Here is a 23,227-nt window from a genome sequence, read left to right as displayed (position 1 = left end):
GTGTCTCCACCTTCAGTGTGTCCAGATCCTCGTTTTGTAAGCAGTCTCCTGTGGGGAATGCCTACAGTTTTAGGCTTTGAGATACCTGAAAGCTGGGTATGCCAGTGCTGATAGCCCTCAGGATTTCCCCGCATCCTGTAGAGCTGCACTTCAGGATTTACCTGGGGACACGGCAGGGAGCTCAGCTTTCCTCTCTGGCTGCCTCTGTAGGTGGAATGCAAAGCTGTCATGGTTTTCTTTCACTACTGTGTGGTGTCCAACTACTTCTGGCTGTTCATTGAAGGCCTGTACCTCTTTACACTGCTGGTGGAGACCTTCTTCCCTGAGAGGAGATATTTCTACTGGTACACCATCATTGGCTGGGGTAGGTCACTGCCTGGGTCTGGATGGGCTCAGGCCACTTGGTCAGCTGTGTCCTTGGTCCTAGCTTTAGGAGGCATTGGATAATAGAGCCCATACTAGGCTGTGGGCTTCTTGTTTCCTAGAACCCCCACTTTTTAACTTTCTTTTTGTGGGACACCCATTATACTTAGGAGTCATGTTAGGAGACAAGGTGGTCTGAAGCTGGAGGGAGGAAGCTGGAATATGAGGAAAATAGGGTCCCCAGGAACCCAAGGCTAAGAGTATTCTGGGCAAATGGGGCTTCCTTTTCTTGTTCTCCAGGGACACCTACTGTGTGTGTAACTGTGTGGGCTGTGCTGAGGCTCTACTTTGATGATGCAGGGTAAGTATAACCAGTGAAGCAGGCTATAGTACAGAGTCTATTGTATGCATGGGCTTCAGTGTCTGCCTAGCTTCATGTGAACTTCCCAATGTGCATCCTTGGGTACTACCTGAGTCCTCACCCCATGGATCGGTCCTGTCCCAGCCCCAGACCAATGCCTGCCCTCAGGCCGTTCTTCAGCCCTTACTCTTTGTGGTTAGCCTTGTCTTAATTGACAATCCAGCAAGAGAATGGGTAAATTTCTGAGCTCATCTACTTTGGGGCAAATTTGGTGAAGCTCTGAACATCTGGTATCCTTTGGCGGTCAGGAGAAGAATGTTGAGTGTGAGGTCACTCTCAAACCCAAGGACCCTGGATCTGAATGGGAGGAGATATGTCCTTTCCTAGGATCTCACTATGACTCTGATTCTTAGACTACAGTCTCTGCCATGACAGGAACAGAGAAAAAGCAAGCCTTGGGTGAGGGGTCTTCTAGCCACACTACCTCAACCTCCAGATTTCTCTGGTCAGGGGTACACAGAGGGTGAGAAGAGCAGGCACCCAGCTAGTCATGTGCTGCTCTGCAGGGTCTGTTATGATTTCTCCTCTTTGCCCATCTTTCAGATGCTGGGATATGAATGACAGCACAGCTCTGTGGTGGGTGATCAAAGGCCCTGTAGTTGGCTCTATAATGGTGAGTGTCTTTGGGGCGGGGCGGGGGGGGGCCGGGAGGGCAGAGCAGGCAGAGAGTATAGAGAGAAGGGAAAGAGAGGGTCTTTGTCACAGCTGTATTATATTCTGTAGCACTGGCACACACATTATTCAGTTATTCTAGTGTCTATTCTGGACAAGCCTATTATTCTATTTTTAATCCTCATGCAAGGTGCAATCCTTATGGAAGCTGCTACCAGGAATAATTTCATGAATACTTATGAGCATTTGTGAGATTTTTTTTTCTTTAAAACAGATCTGTAGAGGCGGAATTGCTGGTCAAGTGGATATAGACTTAACATTTCAGATGTTTTAGCATTTTGTAAATGTGCTTTAACAGTGTTTACAACTCCCCTGGAAAGGTGACTCCATCCCCAGTCACTCCCTGTACTCCCAGTACCATCATTTGATGGTGTATGGTCCTGTGGAGGGGGAGGGTGGCTCCTGAAGAGCATGTCTGTTTCTCTGTGTTGGATGTGGCTTTGAGCACTTAGGCTAAACAGCATTTTTGGTGGCTTATGCTTATGACATTCTTGCGAACTTTTGTTCTGTCCTCTAGCAGATTGTCTTTTTGATCAGGCAAAGAGCAGTGACTTCTCTTCTATACTTTGTCATGTTCCCGGCCAGCATGACTTCCCTGCACTGGGATCCTTGGGCTTCCCCTCTCTGGTTGTTGGCCTTATTTCTTATTTATGGAGGATTCTCATCAGTGTGAGCTATACAAATCTCTTAATTGCTTCGCAGCATTGCTGTGGTTTAGGTTAACAAGACAGACGTATCTTTAAGAAAGATTCTATTAAATCTCTGTCTTTACTAAAATGCTAGTGTTTTTACATTTCTATTTTTTTTTTTTTTTTTGGTTTTTCGAGACAGGGTTTCTCTGTGTAGCCCTGGCTGTCCTGGCACTCACTTTGTAGACCAGGCTGGCCTCGAACTCAGAAATCCGCCTGCCTCTGCCTCCCGAGTGCTGGGACTAAAGGCGTGCGCCACCACGCCCGGCTACATTTCTATTTTTGATGGCTGCAAATTTCCCATTCTCAGTCACTTTACATAAACCTATAGGTTGAAAAGTTATTTATCATTGTGGACTGGAGACCTTCACTTTCATACTACTAATATGTTTGCCCAGGGGACTGTGCCAGCTACTGTGACCCTGTATGTTTTACCATGTTATATACAAATTTCTCATTTGTTCTGTTGAATTTTTTTTTTTTGCACATCCACTTAGCTAGGTAGACTTTTGAACAGGAAGTGACTTGACTTTTAACTCATAAGAAAAGGTCTGGTGAAGATCTGCATTGAATTATATACCAATTTGGAGGAAAATCGATTGTCTCCAAGAATATAGCAGAACACGCTGTCTGTCCTGGTTTTCTTTGCTTCCTCTGAGATATTCTCCAGCCTGGGCACTGATTGAGTCTAGGGGTCTTTCCTTCCCTGTATTGTCTGGCAGGTTATTGGGGCCATCTAGGGAAGAGATCAGCTTTTGTGACTTCTTGGCTTCGTTAAATTTTTGAATTCTCTCAAGAATTTAATCTCCTTTTTATTTGGTTCACATGGGCTTTCTACATAGCAAATTATGCAACCTGTAAATGAAAACAGCCTTTTGCCCATCTTTCCCAATGTTTGTTCCTTTTATTCCTTGTTTTTATGGAGGACAATGTTTGCTCTGGTTTTTGGCAGTTGTCTTGCATGCAATTGGGCAAGTTTCTCTTCCTGGTTGGCTTTTGTGTGTGTTGTTATAAAACCAAGCACGGGTATTTCATTTTATCAGACATGCTGAAGAGATCATGCTGTTATGACAGAATAGCATAAATGTACTATTTTGGTTTTTCTCTAGTGCTGTGGATATATTCACCTGGCTTTGAGCATGTGTGGTTGTGTCTTTGGGATAAATCGCTAGGAATAAGATTCTGGGACACAGACTCTGGGCGCTTACTGTTCACATGGCTATGGCCAGGGAGCAAGAGGCTTCCTTCCTGTGCTCCCACCTCTGTGCTGATGTCTCTATTACTAATTCCTTGCCAGTCTCTCAGGGATGGTGGAGCCTGTTGTTTTCATTGACATAGAAGGCATAGCAGAGTATTTCTTTGTATTCTAAGGGTGAGATCTTTGTGGGCATGATCCACCTGCTCTTTCCATGTACCACCAACTTCTTCTGTTCCTATTCTTCACTATTCACCAGGTGTATTAAATGTCTGTGTGGGCTTAGTTTTGCATTCCTGCATGGCTTTTGTTTTGTTTTGCCTTTTGAAACAGGGTCACACTACATAGCCAAGGTTAGCCACTGACTCATGATCTTCCTTTTCCTACCCCTTTCTTTGTCTGTGTCTGTCCCCACCCCCACTGTGTGTGTGTGTGTGTGTGTATGTGTGTGTGTGTGTGTGTGTGTGTGTAGGTCCGAGACCAATCTCTAGTGTTACTCTTCAGAATTCTGCCTATTTGGATTTTTTCTTTTTTGGAAGGGTTTCTCACTGGCTTGGAATCCAGTCCAGGATCTGCCTGTCTCTGCCTCTTCAGCCCGGGGATTCTAAGTACACGCTGCCATACCTATCTTTTCCCCATTTTTTAACCCGAGTCACCAGGAATCACACTCAGTCCTCACCCTTGAGAGCCTTTACTGGCTGAGCTATCCCTGTGTCCTCTTTTTGTTTGGTTTTTGAAGTAGGATCTTTGAGACTTTGTGCTTGTATGCTCTGAAATAATTCCATGTCTGAGAAGCTGCCGCCTTTTGTTTACATGTTTGTAAGGTGACCTAGGCCTGGTGCACAGATTGTGGACGACAGTTAAACGTCCTGATGATACCATTGCTCTTCTTGCTTTCCACCTAGTCGGTGTTTAGAGGCTGGCTTTCCTTTAGGGAAGCTGATCCTGTTCTTGCTCAGTTTAGTTTTCTGGGTTTGGTCAATGGTCTCTCATGATTTGAAATAGTCTGTTTATCTCTTGTCTTGTCCTCTTCCTCACCCCTAGATATTTAATTGTACTTTCTCCTTGGCAATATTTGCTGAGTTAATTCCAACATTAATTAGACAGCGGCAGAAGCAGGAACAAGCATGGTCGGGCAGGGGTGTGCTTTGTTGTTCTAACTGATCCAGGAAACAAAGAAAAAAGCAAACAGGAGCTTTTCTGAGTAAGCCTGCTATGGTTTCCAGTTTCCCTATCGTGACTTTTTACCTTCATCAGTTTCCTTCTTACACTCAACTTGAAGGCAATCCTTCCGATCATTCCTCGGCTTTTGGTTGCTTAGTTGTTTTCAGTAGCTGTTATTGTTTTTTAAAGAATCGTGTTGTTCTTTTCTTGAGGGCGACTTTGGCTCTGGCCCAGAGATGTGGCTGTGCCGTGCAGTCTTCTTGTTATGCCTCCTTTGCATTTATTTGCAGCCCTCCCTCCCTCCTCCTTTCTTAGTGCACAGGCAGCTTCCCACTTTGTTTGGGAAAGCATCTGTCCCTGATGGCACACGCTGCTGTTGCTGTTCCCAGGCAGCCCTCTAATTAGGAATGCTGTGGCTGCTTTCCTGTATTCCGCTACTCTGAACATGAACTTTCTCTCCCCACCCCCACCCCACCTCTTTATCCCTGAGGCAGGGTCTTGCTATATATCCAAGGCTTCCCTGGAATGCCCTATCCTCCTGCTTTGGCCTTGAGAGTGCTGGGATTACAGACCTGCATCAGCACCACCGGGCTGGGCTTGGGGTCACCTGTGTGACACCTCTTCTCCATCACCTTTCTCTTTCTGCTTCAGACAGTGCTTGCCCCCTGGCTTACTCTCCGTGCTCTCTATTTCCAGGTTTTTGTGTAGAATTATTATTATTATTATTATTATTATTATTATTATTATTATTGTTATTTTGGATGTTTTCCTTCATATGAATGACTCAGTGAGAGGCAGAGAAGTCTGCAAGGGAAGTTGCGTGGCTAGAGAGGGTCCTGTTAGGGAGTCCCAGGCTGGGCAGAGATTTTAGTCTGCCTTTCTTTCACTCCCTAGGTTAACTTTGTGCTTTTCATCGGCATCATCATCATCCTTGTGCAGAAGCTGCAGTCCCCAGACATGGGAGGCAACGAGTCGAGCATCTACTTGTAAGTATGCCATGCGGATATGGGACTGCCACAGCCGTTTCCGACCACATGGCCTGCACGCAGGTCATAGGCAGGACAAAGCTTGAACTTTGCTGGCAGGTTGACCTAGCATGGGCAATTGCAAGATTTCTTCCTGATTAAAGTGCCTGTGAACTACAACTGCCCTGCCAGGCCTGAGCCAATGCAGAGCGCCTCAGCTCCATGGACATTGCATGGAAAGGGAAAGAGAGAGAAAGGGAGACAGAACCTCTACGATGGCAGGAAAATTATTGGAGAGCCCCACATTCCCTGGGGTAGCTAAGGCCTTGGTTGTTTGGAAGCTGGCTTTCCTTTGTGGATGCTGATTCTGGGAAGATGAGCAGATGGAGGTGTGGCTGTGATAGGACACACCCCACATCCACGGGCAGAAGCTTCTAAGTGCCTGGCAGTCAGCAGGGGGATCTTCTCCTTGGTCATACACTGCATGGGGATTTTCTTTCTCGTACCTTGCCTCAGGACAGCCCTGTCCACCTCTGTATCTGTGTGGTTTTCTGCCTCAACACCTTCTGTCCCTATCAGAGGAATACCAGCTCTGTGATTGCTACTGAGTGCAAGGCTTCCGCTGCGCTTATAGACATTTGTGTTCCAAGAACCAGCTTTTCAGTGGCTACCCTAAAAACACATGACTACCTCAATCCCAGACCTGTCCTGTTCTGAAATCAGACAGAGCTCCTGCTGCCTCACCTTCGGGGCTCAGGAATGGGTTATGGGGTATGGAGACACGTCTCCACACTGATGCCAAAGAGAAAGGTCATGGGCTCTGTAAGGTGGATTTGAAGGGCATAGCAGCCAAGGATCTGAGAGGTGTGAGACTCTCACAGCATCACTGGGGTCTTCCTTAGAGATCCACCCTCAGGCTTACAACTTTCATGGCTTCCCTGAGAAAAATGAGGAGGATCATAGAGAGAGTGAAGCAGAGAGTTCTACTAGCCATTCTCTTAGGGAGAGAAAGAGCTCTGCAAAGAGACTGAGTGCCAGGTCCTCCTCCAGGCTCCTTTGATGGGGAATGAAACTGCCTTTGGTCCTTCTAGACTGCAGGGTACCACCTCTTCTCCTATGCTGGTGGTCAGCACAATGCTTTTATTGTATAGCATATGTTCTTTGTCTCTGCAATAATGGCACAACATTGAAAAAGGACAACGTTGTGGTTATTTCGCTGCCCATCCCCATCCCCATTCCTGTTTCATGTTTTTGTTATTTATTTATCTGTTTATTTATTTGCCAACTCTTTATTTGTTCATTTTTCATGTTTTGCCAGTTATCTATTTATTATCTTAACCAATCCTCACTTGTCTGTATCTATGATGTAACAGGAAGTTAACATGGGATATAAGCCATGACGTCTTGGTAGGGCAACGATTCTGTTGTTCTTGGCCTGCACTAGAGAGATAACCTTGTCCCAGAGTCACAAAACAGGCCCCTTGTTCCCCTCTCCTGCTTCCCTGTCCAGTGTAGGAAGCTGAAGTCACGCCTTTATGTCTGGCCTCAGTTTCTCCTGCTTGCCTGTGAACTGGCTCCCCTACTGACTGTCACCTCTTGCGATTGGGACTGGTGAGAAGCTAAGTTAGCCTCATTCTCTCCTGAGCACTGCCAACCTTCCTTTGTCTCCTCCCCTTCCTGGTAGGATTTGGGTCTTCTAAGGCTTCTGAGCCATCTTCTTTGGGCTCAATGAAAAGATTCCTCCAGCTTCTCCCTGCTTTGCCTATGTAGAGATATGCATGGGAGCTCAGCCTTAGTAAATAAAGATGCTCTGGGAAGTCTGATCACATATTTGCCATCTCAAATGCCCTGTCCCAGACAGCAACACTTACTCCTGGTCTGATGGGGAAGGGCAGGGGCCCTTCCTAATGCATGGATAAGAACCACTTGTGATTAGCACATGGTTTATATATTTGATGTTTTCCAGAACTCTAAAGAAGCAGCTAGTTGGTTTACTTCTTTAGTGTAAAAACTGTACAGGCTTAGCCAGGTCTATTTGGTAGAGAAAACCAAACCTATGATAATCTCCAGCCCCAAAGATTAAAAACTCAGGTGGATGATGTCTGTAAGCTAGGGAAAGGCTAAGGCTAGACCAGGGATCAGCTTGCACCTGTTGGATTCAGCCGTATGTCTGGTGTCACCAGGGTCAAGGAGACCATATCGATCCTGGCGACAAAGCCTCCGAGAGCTGCAGAGCATGTAAAAACACTTGCACACAGTTGATGCTCACAGACAGTACAGAGCCATGGCAAGCTGGACAAGCCATTGCCAAGTAGAAGCCTCTTTTACAGCAGAGGACATAGTGTCTCATGAAGCTTGGTGAATCCTGCAGGAAGGAGCTAGGCTGTGGTTACAGTGCAGGCAATGGGCACCAGAGCTGGCTTGTGTTGTTCTTCCCTCATAGACTCTATTTGCCCCGCCCCCCCCCCAATATAGAAGTACTCCACTCCAAGGGCGTTAGGGGATCTGGCTCTAAGGGGAGGCTCCTGCACTGGGGAAGAGGGAGAATCTAGGGTGGGCTTGGTGGGAGATTCCAGGGCTGTGCCTGGGGCCCCAGATGTGTGTATTCTTCTGTAAAGCCCCTCCTGGTCTGCCCACAATAGCTCTCTGGTTTTTTCCTCTGTTTCCAGAACAAATTTAAGACTGAGAGTCCCCAAGAAAGCCCGAGAGGACCCCCTGCCTGTGCCCTCAGACCAGCATTCACCCCCTTTCCTGTAGGTTGGTTCCAGCCATTCAGATGCTAAGGGTTTGTTCACTGTCAACCAATGTGCTCCTGACTCAGCCTTGAAGGACCTGTTGGATGTGAGGCCTTGCCAAGGGTTGGGTGGGGAGACTGGGCCTGCGTTAGGGTCAGCAGGGCCTCAGATTAGGGCTGTGCAAGCATTCGGTTCTGGGCTGGGCAGGGTTAGCTTGTTTTGGCCTGAAGCCAGGCACAGCTCCCTGACTCTGGAGGGTGGAGGAGAACGAGGTTTTCTGGAAGACTCAGAGTGAGAAAGGAGTGGCTCAGGCCAGTCACGGAGTACCTTGGCTTCGTTCTCATTGCTATGACCTGCTCTACTCTTAGAGATGGGCGTGGGTATCTGCCTCTTAGGTCTGAGGTGGGGCCAGGAAACCTATGTGTAACCTTCTTAGGGATTCCTCCATCACATCCTTGGACAGGCTCTGTGTTGCATGGCAGGCTTTCAGTAAGGATGCCCTGCAAGAGGCTTTGCCTGCAGGTCTAGTCTCTGCCTTCTAGTCCCTGTACCCCATAATGCCCACCTTGTTAAGGAACATCTGCCCCAGAGTTCTGTCAGGGATGATTTAGGGAACTTGTTATCCAAAAACAAACAAACAACCTAATAATAATAAATTAATAATAATAAAATAATAATAATAATAATCAACCCTGGAAAAGAAAATTGCCCACTAAGTCAGTGGTCACAAAAAATCGAGCCTGGTGTGGACCCCCTCTGGGAACCCAGGTTCATTCTGCCGCCCTGTTGGAGGAGGAAGTGGTGTTGAACTATACCCCAGCAGGGATGCTATTTCTGAGAACTGCTTCCTGCAGACCGGGCAGAGCTGCCAGGGAGTGTAAGTAGCATCAGAAAACTACCACTGCCAAGGAAGCACTATTACATGAATTCCTAGGGTCCAAGGTGGAGAAGAGGGGAATGCTCTCTGCATAGGCATGGGCAGTGTCTGTCTACTCTCCTATAGGATGTTTCCTGGGGCTGCAGTCCAGCCAGGTCTTTACATAAAAGGCTCTGTAGAAACTGTGTGCCAAATCACCGGGAGTAGACATGAGAGCTGAGACCCTTGACCTTCTTGCAGATGAAGAAAAACCATGCCAGAGCTGGGCCTGGAAGCTGAGGCTCCCTCACCTTCAGATGGGGCTCTGTGCCAGCCTCTAGCCAAATTCCCACAGGCCAGCAACTCCCACTGACCAGCAGAGGTCTCTGTCTTGAGTCTCCTGTGCTTCCTTGGACTCAGGGTGGCCCTCCAAGCTGACCAAGGTGATCTTTAGATGACACCATGCTCCCTTCTTGCTTAGTTGTCCTGCGAGTTCCATGCTCGCCTTTCCCACGCTCCAGGTCAGCTCTTCTGCCCCTGTGCATCTTGTTGCTTGTCAGTGAGTCTGTTTGTAAGTCACTGCAGGCCAGGGGCAGGGTCTTGGGAGAGGGCCTCTTCCCCTCTTTCTCTGGAGATAGTCTCCCCTGGGATCTCTCTGGATGTCACCCTTGCTTTTGTTGCTCCTTTAGGTGACCTTCCCGTCCCATCCCAGTGAACTTCTCATTAAACTGTCCTTTCGATATTTTCAAGATAATTTAAAGGAAAATCAGAGGAGCCATTCTTACTATAAGATGTCATGGATTCCCCAAAAGGGAGGAACATGGGAAGTGTTGGGGGAAAGGGAGAGGTCTTAGGGGAGAAAGGCTAAAGCTTGGAATTCAAGGTGGCACCAGTTGAGCAACAGATATGCAGATGTGCAGTAACTCAGACTGGTCCTGGCTCTCTCTCTCTCTCTCTCTCTCTCTCTCTCTCTCTCTCTCTAACACACACACACACACACACACACACACACACCCCAATCCCTTGTCATTCACAAGAAACTTCTGAGATCCATGAATACCTTACAATAGGGCTTCCTCAGTCCATTCCCAGACTGTGGTTGAAATGTAGCTACTGAGCTGGTGGGTCAGTAGGCCAGGGAGGCATGTGGTCAAGTACTGTTCCTGCTGCTGGGCTAGGGACTACTTGAGTAGCAAGGCATTAAATAACACCTACAAAATGGGCCTCCAGCATCCACCAGCTTATAGGTGATATGAAATGAAAGATGCCATCTATTGAATGAGCACCACAAGCTTGGAAGGAAACAGCCTGCTGGGCAGACTGCAGTTTGCTTGGCTTATCTGGAAATTAGCAATATGTGCTCTTGCCTTAGCAAAATAACATGTCCCCAGACGCTAGTTGTCTTTAGATCCACTCTCAGCTGGAGTCAGACAGCAGGTCTTTGGATGTCCAGTACCTAACCGAGCCTGCATATTTGTCCTCATTGGCATCTAACACCTGATTATGCATTCACTAGGCAGTATGAGGTGCTTCAGTTATCTCTGCATCGAGATTGTTATCTAAGCTGACAAAATTCTTGATCTCTGGTAGGGAAACTAGTGTCCCTGGGTTATGCCAGCTCAAGCATGAGCAGGACCAGAAAGAATCAGCAGAAGCAGGAGGAGTATGTCTAGATGCCTGTAACTGAAGGCAGTAGGATGCACAGCCAGCCTGGGCCCTGTGCTGCCTCCTCAAAGCAATGTGTGTCTTCAGGCTTTTGCTCTTCATCCCTGTCCATATACCTGGATGGAGCAGTCTAGCTGAGCATTGTCTTATGGCACTCTGCAAATGGCCTGTGTTTCTGTGTCCAGCATCACCACTAGCCATATGTGACTAGTAAGCCCTAATACCGTGATTAGACTGATCGAGGAAGTAGAGTTTTCTTTCTATTGGATTTTCATTAATTTTCATTTGAATAGCCACTTAGGATAGTGGCTACCTTAATAGGTAAGTAGAGGTTTAGACTAATGATCAGTCCATTAAGCCTGGCTTGCTTAAGCCTGTGTATGCTTACACTGAGAGGAGGTTGGGGTGAGGCGAGGAGAGATAGTCAGAACACATGTGGTGATCCTTGCTATCAAGCCCAGAAGTCTATCTCCTCATGCCAGCCATGTGTGAGACCTACATTATGAGTGTCCAGTTATTTATTCATCTTACTGGGTGACCTTGGCAAAGCGATGTTCTAAGTCTGGGGCTGATACCAGAGGTAGCCTCTGGCTTCCTGTCTGAATCCTATCTCAGGCCTCATCTCTCCTGAACATATCTACCTTTTACTATCTACTTGCCTATTAGTGGCTCCAGTGTGTGTTTTTGTGTGTCTGTGTGTGTATTACAACCATGTACACACATGTATACTTATGGACATACATCCCCTTGTCCAAAGCTGACTGTTTTATTCCTTGGCTTCCCCATCTTACTCTGGTTGACGTCCTTAGTTGTCTCCATCCCCTCACTTCTCTGCCCTCCCCGTGCCCTGTGAATTGAGTCTTGCCAAGTCCTACTGCAGTTTCTTCATTGCCCAATGTCCCCAGCTGACAGAAGTGCTAATCTTGTCACACCCAGCAGCTGCGTGCAGAAATGCTACTGCAAGCCACAGCGGGCTCAGCAGCACTCTTGCAAGATGTCAGAACTATCCACCATTACTCTGTAAGTGTGTGTGGCTGTGGCCAGGTGTCCTGGAGGGGTGGGGGATTTGCATGTTGCTGTTGTCGCCACTGCCTGGTGCTTGTGTTCTGCTGGGCTGGAGGAGTGTGGAGAGCTGCCCGAGCCTCCCAGCCTACCCTATTCCTGGCTGTTGCATGTTGATATGTGCCTTGTGAGTTCCTTGCAGTCTTGTGGGTGGGGCTGAAGGGCATGTGGGTATTGGAGCTGTGGCCTCGCAGGGACATCTTGACTTGGCTGCTACTGATGCCTACCTATCTCCCTCCACCATCAGCAGTTAGTGGCTGCTGACAGAAGTGTGTCCTTCCTCAGGCCCCCACTTCTCTGGGCTTTAGTCTTGGCAGCTGCAAAACTGTAAAAGCTCAGAGCTGGGATGAACTCACCATGTGCTGAGCACGTTGTGTGCAGCTTGGCTTAAGCTCAGTCTCCACAGGGCTCCTATAAGGTGGCTCCTTACACAGTCTCCATTCTATAGATGAGAAACTGGAGCTTGACGAGGTAGAGTAAGTCATGTGACCGGGACAGCAAGGACAGGAGCATCCTAAGAATCACACCTTAGGTCACCCATGACACCCACAGAGTAGGAAGTGTGGCCTTCCTGGAAATCTACTGACATAGCATGGATAGTTCTGATCTCTTTGGAGCTATAGGACTCCTCTTCCTCTTTGTGAGAGGAGGGCAGAGGTAGAGGCTGTGTCATGGTCTCTCTGGGTTAGTCACAGTTCACAGTGTATCAGCTCAGAGGTCTACAGGTCCCACACACTGGGTTCACGAATCCTCCTCATCTGTCACCACTCCCTGTCTGCCAATGGCCCCTGAGGTATCCCTGGCTGGCATCTCTGCCTATGCCAGAGCAGCATCAGAGCTGTGAAAGGGCTCATGGGCCACACCCTGGGAAATCCTCTACTCAGAACCACATCTGCCCTGTGGCTGGGAAGGGTCTGGCACTGTCCCTGAACCCAAGAAATCTAATGCCACTATGAACACTGGAGAGGCTTGGCAATTGGTACCCAGGTTCTGTTTATCTCTGCTGGAGCAAGAACCTGGAGTGGGTCCACTGTAGAAGGGAAGCAGGGGGTGAAAAGCAGGACCCTCACCTGCTCCAGGACCCAACAGAACCCCCATGCACATACTTTTCTAGGCACCTCTTTCAGCTCTTCCAACCTCCATTCTATCTCCAGACACACCCTGCTGCTTTTCTGGTGTCACATCCTGGGCACTGAGAGGCAAGCAGGACCTGGTGTCAGGGAGATGTTGAGTTTTAAGGGTTCTAGCTTATGAATCTGGGTAGTCCTGTTGCTCTTCCATAGAATGGGCATTTCCATTATGACTATGTGCCTAAAGATATTTGCTGTGAGACCTAATAGATAAAAGAGGGGCTTTCTCCAGGGCCACTAGGTATGGACAGCCATGAGGACAGACTGCTAGAAACCCGCATGGGCTCATTACAGGAACTCACTCAGATCCCATTGGCCCTGTCCTGGTCTAGGGACCCTCGGTGACTATAGAATGTGCTGCCTTTGAGCAACGAGAGGACTGTGAGAACCATAATTGTAGGCTTCCTCTTTTCTGGGCTGAACCTTCTCCTAAAGGCCACCTCAAGCTCATTTTCCTCCTTTCCTTCTTCCCCAACCCCTGCTCTCTGTTCCTCTCCCTCCTCCTTCTTGTCTTCCCTCTAATAGAAGGTAAGACATCAAGGACCTGATACAGAAGCTAGTGATTTGACTTTTCTAGAAATCTGGATTCCATCATCCAATGGAATGCTTTCTTCCAGAAACACTCAGAGTGGAAGATGAGGGGCATACAGTAGACTTGCTCTCAGTCAAATAAATGGTTACCCTTATATATGCTGTCCATGTCTAAGGGCTCAACCGTGACAAGATATGGTGAAGCCAATGGTCCCGGGAGGATGGGTACAGCTGAGGGAAAACATCTAGAGAGGAGAGCTTGGCTTTTGGGGGGAGACTACAGGGGGCCAGTGTCCTGGGAAGGGCAGAAATGGGGCCCTCCTCTGGGAAGGCCCTGTAATAATTTACTCCCCCAGCCCATGTGTACCCGATGTCCTCCCTTTGGACTTCTGCCCCTGTATTATTATACAGGGTCTTACCCTGCTCTTGGCTCTACACCAAGAGCTAAGAGTAGGAGAGGATCACAGAAGAACTGGTGGGATCTCTTGCTGTCCCATCCTCAGGATGGACATCCTTCCCACCCATTGACTCAGTTTCTGGGGCAGCATCTCTCTCCTGTGCAGGCAGAGTTTCTGCTCAGTCTTCCAGTCCTTCCTTGAAGCTCTCCCAAGTTCTTCTTTAGCCTACTTAGAACCCTCCCTCCTGGTCATCAGCAATACACCAAATGTCCCTAGCTATACCCAGACACAGAAGAGTCCTATTCCCCGGGGTCTTAGGAGAGCTATGTTTGATTTCATGTTGCTTTCTTCTGAGACAGGATAGGTTTGCTTTGGCTCAGGACTCTGGAATCCCATCCTGAGTTTTCCTGTGACTTTACACATTACTCAAGAGAGATCTATAAAATGGAACATTTTCAGTGGTCCTGGAGGATACCAGCTAGGTGCCCTGCAGACCAGGGAGGCCCCCACACAGCATCCTAGGGACCCTGGGCTAGGTTGCTTCCAAACTCTCTGCACCAGTAAAGGATGCCAAGTAGTCTGTAAACAGGAGCACTGAAGGGTAGCTAAGACCAACGTCAGGCCCTCTGCCCTCCATGCTCCCAAGCCCTGCAGACCCCAGAACAGATGTTTGCTTTTTCCTGACAGACGGCTGGCCCGCTCCACCCTGCTGCTCATCCCACTCTTTGGAATCCACTACACAGTATTTGCCTTCTCTCCAGAGAACGTCAGCAAGAGGGAAAGACTTGTGTTTGAGCTTGGACTGGGCTCCTTCCAGGTAGGCACGGTATATGCAGAGTTTGTTGGAAACTAAGCCCTGACCTCTGACCTGCTGCCACCCCTGTAACCTTGTGAACCCCGACTTCTAACCTCAGGGTTTGTCTCTGGCATGAGTCCTAGAGCAGATGTCTTCTGTAGTTCTGTCTGCTGCTGTAAGAAGATGTAATGAAGTTTGCCTGTCACTGTGCCTGGGGATCCTGATCAGGGACCCCTGAGTGACTTGAGAGGAAATCTCTCCATAAAGCCCAGGCATTAGGATCCTGTGCTGTGTCCACATCCCAACTTCAGCCACACACTCCAGCAACAGGAGGACTGGAGTTCTGTCTTATCCACTCTGGCACAGGCGATCCAGATACAGGGCTGGACACAGAGAAATGAATGTGTCTGGGCTGATGCTTAAATGAATGGGCACATGGTGCGGGGCAAGAGGAGAAGAACAAGGAGCGCTTAAGCAGCAGAGAATAGGCAGCTATAAGCAAGTGTGTGCCTCGCAGAATGAAGCAGTTGCAGTGGGCTGTAAAGGGGAGTGTCCTCTCACTTGTTTAAATTAGCACTTGAGCTTGACAGGTCAGAAAATACTCTGCAATTGACTTGGGTTTTCACTCTCAGCTGTTTTCCTGGATTCATGTTCTTACTCTGATGAGAATGAGAGTCTTAGAGATGAAGTTCTGACCTAGAAATTACACTCCAAGGCTCCCATCATTGTGTTCACTGGCATATTCCAACCATTGTTCCTCTGGCATTTCTAAATGACAGCCCGAGGCACTGAGGTGCTATGGACCTGGTTTTAGGCATTCAGGAAAAGGTTGCTTTGTTTGGTGTAGAAGAGCTAAGCTCATATGCTGTCAAGTACTTGCCACACATCCCTTGCTTCACTGTGTTGTGTATAGATGCCGCTTGCCAATGGAGGGCAGAGGAGGGAGTAGTGATAGATGAAGATGATGTGTGTCTATTCTGTTTAGGAGGAGTCCTGCTTCCAGGAGCCTGAGCACCAGTGACTTCCTCTAGAAAGGGCGAGTTGCTTCCATAGGACATGGGATGAAGGTAGTCTTTGGCGAGGGCAAGTGTTTGTCTAAGTGAGTGTGAGATCCGAGATGAGGTGTTTATCAGTGGGAGCTGCTCTATCAGCCATTTGGCTTCACAGCAGTGCTTGTCTTAGTGGAACATGGCATCCTCAGACTCACTAGTGTCTTGGGCAGGTATACCCTGTCTAGACTGTGGTGTTTTCTTCTTTCTGGTGTCTTTTCTAGTGCTAGTCCTCCCAAATGCCCACAGTGTGTCAGGGGGTGTGGATGGGTCTCTAGCTGGTTGGCTCATGGTTGTTTGTCTTCTCTCCCCAGGGCTTTGTGGTGGCTGTACTCTACTGCTTCCTGAATGGGGAGGTAAGACAGTTTGGCCACCTTTCTCAGCAGTACAGGTGGGGTTCATTGGGGAGAGACTGGGAGCAGATTTGTCAGGTGAGATCTTCCAGGTTGCCAGGACTGAGGATAGGGAGTGAGTGGCTTAGCTCTCAGTGTTATATGCTACCAACATCTCCTGACATCTCCCACCACTTCCAGAATCATTCCACTTCTGCCAATTGAGGTTAAAAGTGCAGACAGAGCACTTCACTCTACAGATATAGTGAAGACACCATATCTGCTGAGAACACAACCCCAGGTCTTCTCCAAAATGCGTGCCTTAGTGGGTAGGAGTGAGTACCTACATATAGGTCATCAGGCTGTGATGGGCCATGCTGCTGAGCCACAGTGGGCCACTTTGTCTGTCTATCCCTGCTAGAGCAGAGCTTATGGAGAAACCTGCAACCTTCCAGAGGTGATTCATTTCCAGAGCTATCTTTTGGGGGCCCCCTCTCTAGCCTGTTGGGATAATGATCTAAAGTAGAGCCTAGGATAGAGGTGCCTGGGAAGTGATGGGGGCTGGCTCAATGGAGAGGAGCATTTGCCCTGAGGCTCTGGTCCAAACTTGGTCTTAGCAGGTTCTTCCTCTTATTTGCATCTAAGACTCAGGACAGCTAGCCTCCACGATGGGAAGGCCAACCTATAGCGAAGATCAGGATATAACAGATCAGATCAAGAGAGCCCAGAGAGAGCCTTGCTTAAAGATCTTTGGGGAGCCAAGATGTGGGAGTATGGGCAGCTAGGTGGGAGTTTGCCAAGGGAGTGGAAGCACGAAGTGGGGAAATTGGGCACTGGTGTTGCTTCTAGTCATGCAGCTTGTGTAATGCATGAAGGTTTTGGCTGGAGTGGCATATGGGGGCTGAGGCTTTCTTGGCATGACCACCATTTACTATATGGAGAGCTACATGGGGAGGGGGGATATTTGTCAAGAGACATGGACTCTTTTATAACTCTGAGTCTCAGAAGTCTTCTCATCTTGGAAGCATCCAAAGCTGTGGATTTCTAGGTCTTCTTCAGAGATGTTGATACCACCATTCACGGGCTTTGGGCACCTGGGCTATTTCAGGCTGAGTAAATCTTATCTACATCCCATTGTGGTAAACAAGGGCGAGGATCTTTAGTTGATCCAGATGCTTCGAGGAGAAGTTGCTAGGAAAGACTTCTTGACAATTCTCAACGACCGGTGTTGGAGAGGCCCAATCAGCAGGAACTTTGCCAAGACAGAGCAGGGCAAAGCTGCAGGTTACAGCTTGGGGCATGGGAGGTGGGTGGGCAGCTGTGATTCGATGGCAGCTGGTGAAGCTCCAGGCCAGTTCACAGAAGGTACTGGGAAGCCGCATGAATGTTTCTCATTGCAGGTACAGGCAGAGATTAAGAGGAAATGGAGGAGCTGGAAGGTTAACCGTTACTTCACTATGGACTTCAAGCACCGGCACCCATCCCTGGCCAGCAGTGGAGTGAACGGGGGCACCCAGCTGTCCATCCTGAGCAAGAGCAGCTCTCAGCTCCGCATGTCCAGCCTCCCGGCCGACAACTTGGCCACCTGAGCCCTGTCTCCCTTCTTCTTCTGCACAGGCTGGGGCTGCGGGCCAGTGCCTGCGCATGTTTGTGCCTCTCCCCTCTCCTTGGGCAGGCCCTGGGTAGGAAGCTGGGCTCCTCCTCAAAGGGGAAGAGAGAGATAGGGTATAGGCTGATATTGCCCCTCCTGTTTGGGTCCCATCTACTGTGGTCCACTGAGCCCAATTTGATATGTAAATACACCTCAAATTTGGAAAGTTGCCCCATCTCTCCCCCCCAACCCATGCCCCTGCTCACCTCTGCCAGGTTCCAGCTTGACCTACTGTGTCAAGGCCAGCCTCGGTGATGGCCTGATCCCAGGTACAAGGCCTTGTGAACTGAGATTGAAACATGCCTGCTTTGGAGAGACTGGGGTAGTGAACACCCCGGCAGCCTTTCAGCAAATTGGCTTTGGACATGGATCCTTCTCAGCCTGTACCAAGTACTGTAGTTGGCCAGGGATGCCGCTCAGTGTCCTGAGCATCCTTTGGAGCAGGTCAACCTGAGGCTCCTTTGGCTTACATCTAAGTTGTCCAGGTGCTCAGCTCCTGTGTGCCTGGATGATGAGAGGGCTCTAGGGCTCTTTCAGTCAGAGACTTACATTGAGGTGGGGTGAGGGTCAGAGAAAGTTCTGGTGCTTTTCATTTGCTCTAAGAGCTGAGAGCCAGAAATGCAGATTCAATTCGGAAAGAGATGGGATAGCTGAAGAACTTACCACGTCCATGACTGTGCCCTGACTCAAGACTGTATCATGTGGTGGCTTTATTTCTATACTTCTTGCCCACCATGGATGGTCTGAAGAAGCTGTTCTCCAGCCACAACAACCACAGAAAACCCCTCGCTCTCCCCTCTCTGTTTCCCCATTAATCAAAGCCATGTCTAGAATGGACCAGCCACCTTGCAGTAAAATCAATGAGCTTTGAAGCAACCTTCAATTTTCATAAGCCAAGTCTTGGGTCCAGGGAACTCCACAGTGCCCCCACCCCCACCCCCTCTACTGATTACAAGGAATCCTACATGCCATCTTCAGCCTGGACTCAATTACTAAACTCAGATTTGTCTGCAAGACTTTCTCCACGTGCCCTTGACATTGGAATCACTTGTGGGGCCTCCTAGGGTGTTTGGAGGCGATACCGTGTCTATCATGTGCATAGGCAGAAGCTGCTGGTGGAGGGAGTGGTGACTCTCTAGTGCCCATCTTGGCTCTCCAGCTGCAAGTTGCACAGCCATAACCTAAGACTTTAAAATAAGGCTACACCCAGATTTGGGAAGGTAGAGGGGGAAAAAAGTAGTGCCATGGGGCCATGGGGCCCAGCTTATTCTGTGTAGATGCTTGTTTTTGTCCCTGCCTCCGTGGACTTGTTCATGATTGTGCTCTGGACTGCATGGGGAGTGTGGGGTGCTGCCTTGCTTGCTGTTGTATTAAGTAGAAGGAGTTCTAGGAGATTCGAGACAGTGCTTCTGGAGGGGCCATTGGAAAGACTGGAGAAGATTCTAATGGATAGGATTTAGAGATGTGCTCTGTGTTCTTGACCAGTGAAGTGTTCTTGGGTCTTTGGCAAAGCTGGAAAGAGAAAGGGCCTCCTTGTTCTTTCCCAGAAACATTCAGTGGCTTGGACCAACCACTGAGTATATACATTGGCTCTTTTCCCCCTGTACCTTGTCTCTCCCCTCCATCCCCTCCCCTGTTCTGAGAACCAGGTTATTAGCCAAACAAGAATCAGTTGATCCCCTTGCACTTTGGACACTTCTATGGAGCCTGAGCTGCTTAGAAGAAGCCTTGGTTCAGGATTCCAGCTGGGTTCATGACTGTGAACACAATGTGCCCTGAGCTGGGCCACAGCTTCCTTGTTTATGAAGTGAGGTGGTTTCTAGTGCTTTTCCAAGTTCTGCATTAGTTAAAAACTAAGGCAGGTAAACAGAGATGTATCCTTGTGAAAATCATCTAAGGGGTGTGTGCGTGCATGTGTGCATGCTGTGTATTGAGGGGGATGACATCCTGTTTATTTTCCCATTTGGATGCCACATGGTATCCAAAGCTGGTAGAGCAGATATCATGCCTCAGGCCATGGACATTTGAATGGGGCCTCAGGCATGATGTGCAGAAACAGCCTTCTACACCAGGCAGGGACAGGTTGCCTGTGGCCCCCTCAATCTGAGGCGCACCCCTTGGGCTACGAACCCCATGCCCTTGCCATCACCCCCTCCAGCGGGTCTGCTTCACTGTGGAAGGAGAAACTGTGACTTTCTGGTTACATTACTGCAAAACAGCAAAAACCGGATAACCTGAGCCCTGCTGCTTCCTGAGCCCTGGACCTGTGTCCTCCTAGAACTTCCAGGTTCCCATTGCTTTGCTTTTCTGTCTGAAGGAATCTTTTTCTTAGTCTTGTGAGCAGATGTACCTGAAGGATTCTGCTGTTCCATGAGGGTCTGGCTCTCAGGCTGTAGGCAGCGAAGGGGCAGCACGGGCTGGGTAAAGCCCTTCCCCTTTGACCTTCTTACATAGTGCAAGCAATAAGACTTACTGGTCTGTGTGTATCCCAGTGTTCCTCTGGGGTTCTGTCTAAACACCAACCATCTTGTCTTGGAATGGGCCCCAGGCAAGGCTTGCAGTAATATAGCCTGGACCCAGCAAAGGGAAAACGATAAGGAAATTCTGTCTGGTAGGTGCAAAGGGCTTCATGGATTTGGAAACCTGGAGGCAGGAATATAGCAGATTTAAGGGGTACCCAGCCGGTGGAAGGTCATTCTTGGGAAGTTGGGGCTTGTTTTATGAAACCTTAAAGGCCAAACGGACTGTTCCATTTTGGGGGTCAGGACATCCCTGTCATTATTTCCTGTCATAGCTGTCCAACTGCAGGGTAAGGAGCAAGTTGTGAGGAGAGGGTTTGGTCCTCAGAACATGGGATTCCACATCAGGAATCCTTAGGCTGCCAGGAAGCCAGAGGGGTTTAGAGGTGCTCAGCTTTGAGCCCCAGTATGCATCATGCTTAAGCTCTGACGACTCTTGCGTGCAGCAAGGAGGTCCTCCCTGACATGCTCAGCATCCTGCAGTGATTCCTCTCCTAGCCCTGGGATGGGGCTTGGTTAGGGCGTCATGATGGAAATAACCCTGCACCTGTTGCCCATTACCAGGGCCTCTGCTGTTTGGTCTTCACCCTCTCTTCCTTGGAGGGAAAGCTACAAGAGACTCTCTTTTTAATTCCTTGAGTACCCTTTGCCCCCCTACGAAGAGAAGACAGCAAGTCCCCTGATACTGAAAATTTCATTTGAGCCTAGGGAGCTGGGAAACCAGTTGGGCCCAGTCTGTTTTTGAATTGCATTGCATTGAGTTGTACTGGTATTGCACAGCCCTGCGTGTGAGCCAGATGTTACACTCCAAGCAGCTGTGAAATACAATGTACCTTTTGCAGGAGTGGTTGTACCTGCAGAAAGCCCAGGAGTCCACAGTACAGTGCAGGAGAAGCAACTGAGTTGGCCTGGTCTAAGGATACCCCCTAGCAAACATGGCCCTCTCCATCTGTTCTGGGTCTCTAGACTTCCCTAACCTCAGTCCCTGCTCTGCAATGAGGTGGCCGTGGTTACACCATCATCTACCCTCTAGCTAGGGATGAGGTGGAGGTGAAATGCTCGCTGTGAGTTTACAGGCTCTGAAAACACCACCACCATGTGCTCATTCTTAGAGTGAAGACCCTGAAAGGTATCTCCATTTGCAACCTGTCTACTGTTTTGAGCCCTTTAGGGGTAACTCATTTGTAAAACCACCAGCATGAGCTCAAGGATGAGGCCACAGGGCTCTGGTGGACATCAACTCCCAGCTTTACCGTCATCACTGTTCAGTTTTCTTTGAAGGTAAGGATGAGGAGAAATCTTCTATGAGCAACTCCGTGCTGTCTGCCTAGGAATCCTTCAGTGGGATGGGACACTCCTCAAGTGAGCCAAATGCCCATTCTTTTTCCCTTCCCTGAACTCCAGGTCCTGTGCTGTGTCTGTACTCAGCCATGTGTGTTTTGTCTGCTGTCTGTCTTCTGAGGCTTAGCATCTGTCAGGGCTGGGGTGGTTCAGCCCTTGGTACTCCAGATGTGGTTCCAGGCTCCCTCGTGGGAGCTGGACCGGTCTGGGTTTAATCTCCCACAATAAAGATAAACCCCACGGACCTCACTGCTACTGCTGCCTCCATTAACGCTGTGCTCACACATTGTCTGGGATTTTAAGGATGTCAAACTGCTGTAGATGACTCAATAAATGTCTTATCGTTTTTCTTGGTGCCTGTAAATTGCTGAAAGTGGAGGGCAGGGGAAAGAGGCAGGAGGGGAGGGGACTTCGCCTCCCCCTTCCCATCTGATGATTCCACAGTAATGTAGTCTGCAAGGCCTTTGAGTTCTGGAAGAGGGGAATAGGATGGAGTTGGGACAGGTGAAGATAGAGGGGGGAAAGAAAAGAAGCCTTGGCCTTGAAAGGCCATGCATGTGATGTGTGGAGCTCAGTTCACTTGGGCGTCTGAAAATGGAAGTGGCTTACCCCAACGTCAGTGTTCCTGAGAGTGAGAGCCACCCCTCTCCCTGTCACACAAGGTAATGAATTCCAAGTAGCTCTCCTTTCCTTGAGGGCCTAGTGACTGTTTATAAATCTCTAGCTCATGATGTTAGTAAAATTTTAATTGCCAACAAAAGAATGTTAGGAAAAGTCACAGAATTCATGTCAGGGGGAAGAACCAAGATGAGTTACCCAAAGCTACATGCCATGCCAGGAAACTGATAACCAGGTTGTTGTCACAGCAGTTGTCACAATCCCAACTGATGAGTCTGTTACGCTGGGGTATTGACATTGCAGTTGCCACTGCCTCTGAAGTCCACTGCTTGAGACATTTTTTTCCAGGAAAGTTGCTTCAGATATTTTGCCAGCAAAGCATCCCACATGTAGCATCCTGCCTCTGATGGTGCATTTCTTGTCAAAGCTGCATCTGGTAGCTTTGCAAGGGGAGGTTCTACTTGTGGGCATGGCGCTCTAAGGGCTTCATCTAAAAGCAGGTCATGGTTACAAATCTGGGGATTTTAAAATCATTCCCAAAGTATTAAGGGGGCCTGAGAATAGAAAGTACTGGCCACAATGAACTGGAAGTCTACAGTCATTACAGAGCTAACTCCGCCAGCTATTGGACCACTCTGAAGTGACAGCAGTGAGATAAGTTGAAAGACAACAGATGTCAGTTTTCCACTTGGATAGGTCCTAGAGGGTCTTTCTCCCATGTCTAGAAGGCTAGCTTGTTCTGCCTTTTGAGGATGCATCTGCCCTTTTCTTCTTTTGGGACATTGATACGCTGTGTTCCTTGACTCAGTCTGAAAGATAATCTCTCAGTGAGTCAGTCTGCTGGCTGGTCTCTTGGAAGACTTTCCTAGAGCGGTGGTCATTTGAACCAGGAAAAATGGAGGCTCCATATTTCATTCTTAGAGGTCATACTCAAGAAGCAAAGCTGACGAGCCAAGCGCGGGTTGGAAATATTGAGTTCCATAAGGTGACATTTCCTGGCAAATGTAAACATCAATCTTTGTCCTGAGCATGAGGAATATTTCAGCCTCTTTCTTCCTATGTCCTGCAGAAGTCC

The 23,227-nt window shown here is 48.7% G+C and overlaps 1 protein-coding gene across 6 annotated transcripts in view; it reads left to right on the top strand.

Annotated features, from left to right (window-relative positions):
* The window catches only part of Adcyap1r1 (ADCYAP receptor type I), a 49,806-nt gene extending 27,942 nt beyond the window's left edge, over nucleotides 1–21,864 (top strand). For 2 of the 6 annotated variants that reach the window (XM_021164752.3, XM_029478652.2), the window contains exons 10-17: nucleotides 211–364; nucleotides 664–724; nucleotides 1,328–1,397; nucleotides 5,399–5,490; nucleotides 11,662–11,745; nucleotides 14,534–14,663; nucleotides 16,006–16,047; nucleotides 17,424–21,864. In XM_021164752.3, the coding sequence (XP_021020411.1) occupies nucleotides 211–364; nucleotides 664–724; nucleotides 1,328–1,397; nucleotides 5,399–5,490; nucleotides 11,662–11,745; nucleotides 14,534–14,663; nucleotides 16,006–16,047; nucleotides 17,424–17,612 (822 nt within the window). In that variant the 3' untranslated portion in view covers nucleotides 17,613–21,864. Of the gene's footprint in view, nucleotides 1–210; nucleotides 365–663; nucleotides 725–1,327; nucleotides 1,398–5,398; nucleotides 5,491–8,138; nucleotides 8,223–11,661; nucleotides 11,746–14,533; nucleotides 14,664–16,005; nucleotides 16,048–17,423 lie in introns of all 6 variants that reach the window. The other 4 variants (XM_085840602.1, XM_029478654.2, XM_029478653.2 and 1 more) reach the window with 4 other exon arrangements.
* Nucleotides 21,865–23,227: the final 1,363 nt, after the last annotated feature.

This window comes from Mus caroli, unplaced genomic scaffold (genome assembly GCF_978045245.1).
Source record: "Mus caroli unplaced genomic scaffold, Mus_caroli_1 scaffold_7, whole genome shotgun sequence".
Classification (NCBI taxonomy): Eukaryota; Metazoa; Chordata; class Mammalia; order Rodentia; family Muridae; genus Mus; species Mus caroli.
The sequence above is the reverse complement of the archived record's forward strand: the minus strand, read 5'-3'. Positions and strand labels throughout refer to the sequence as shown.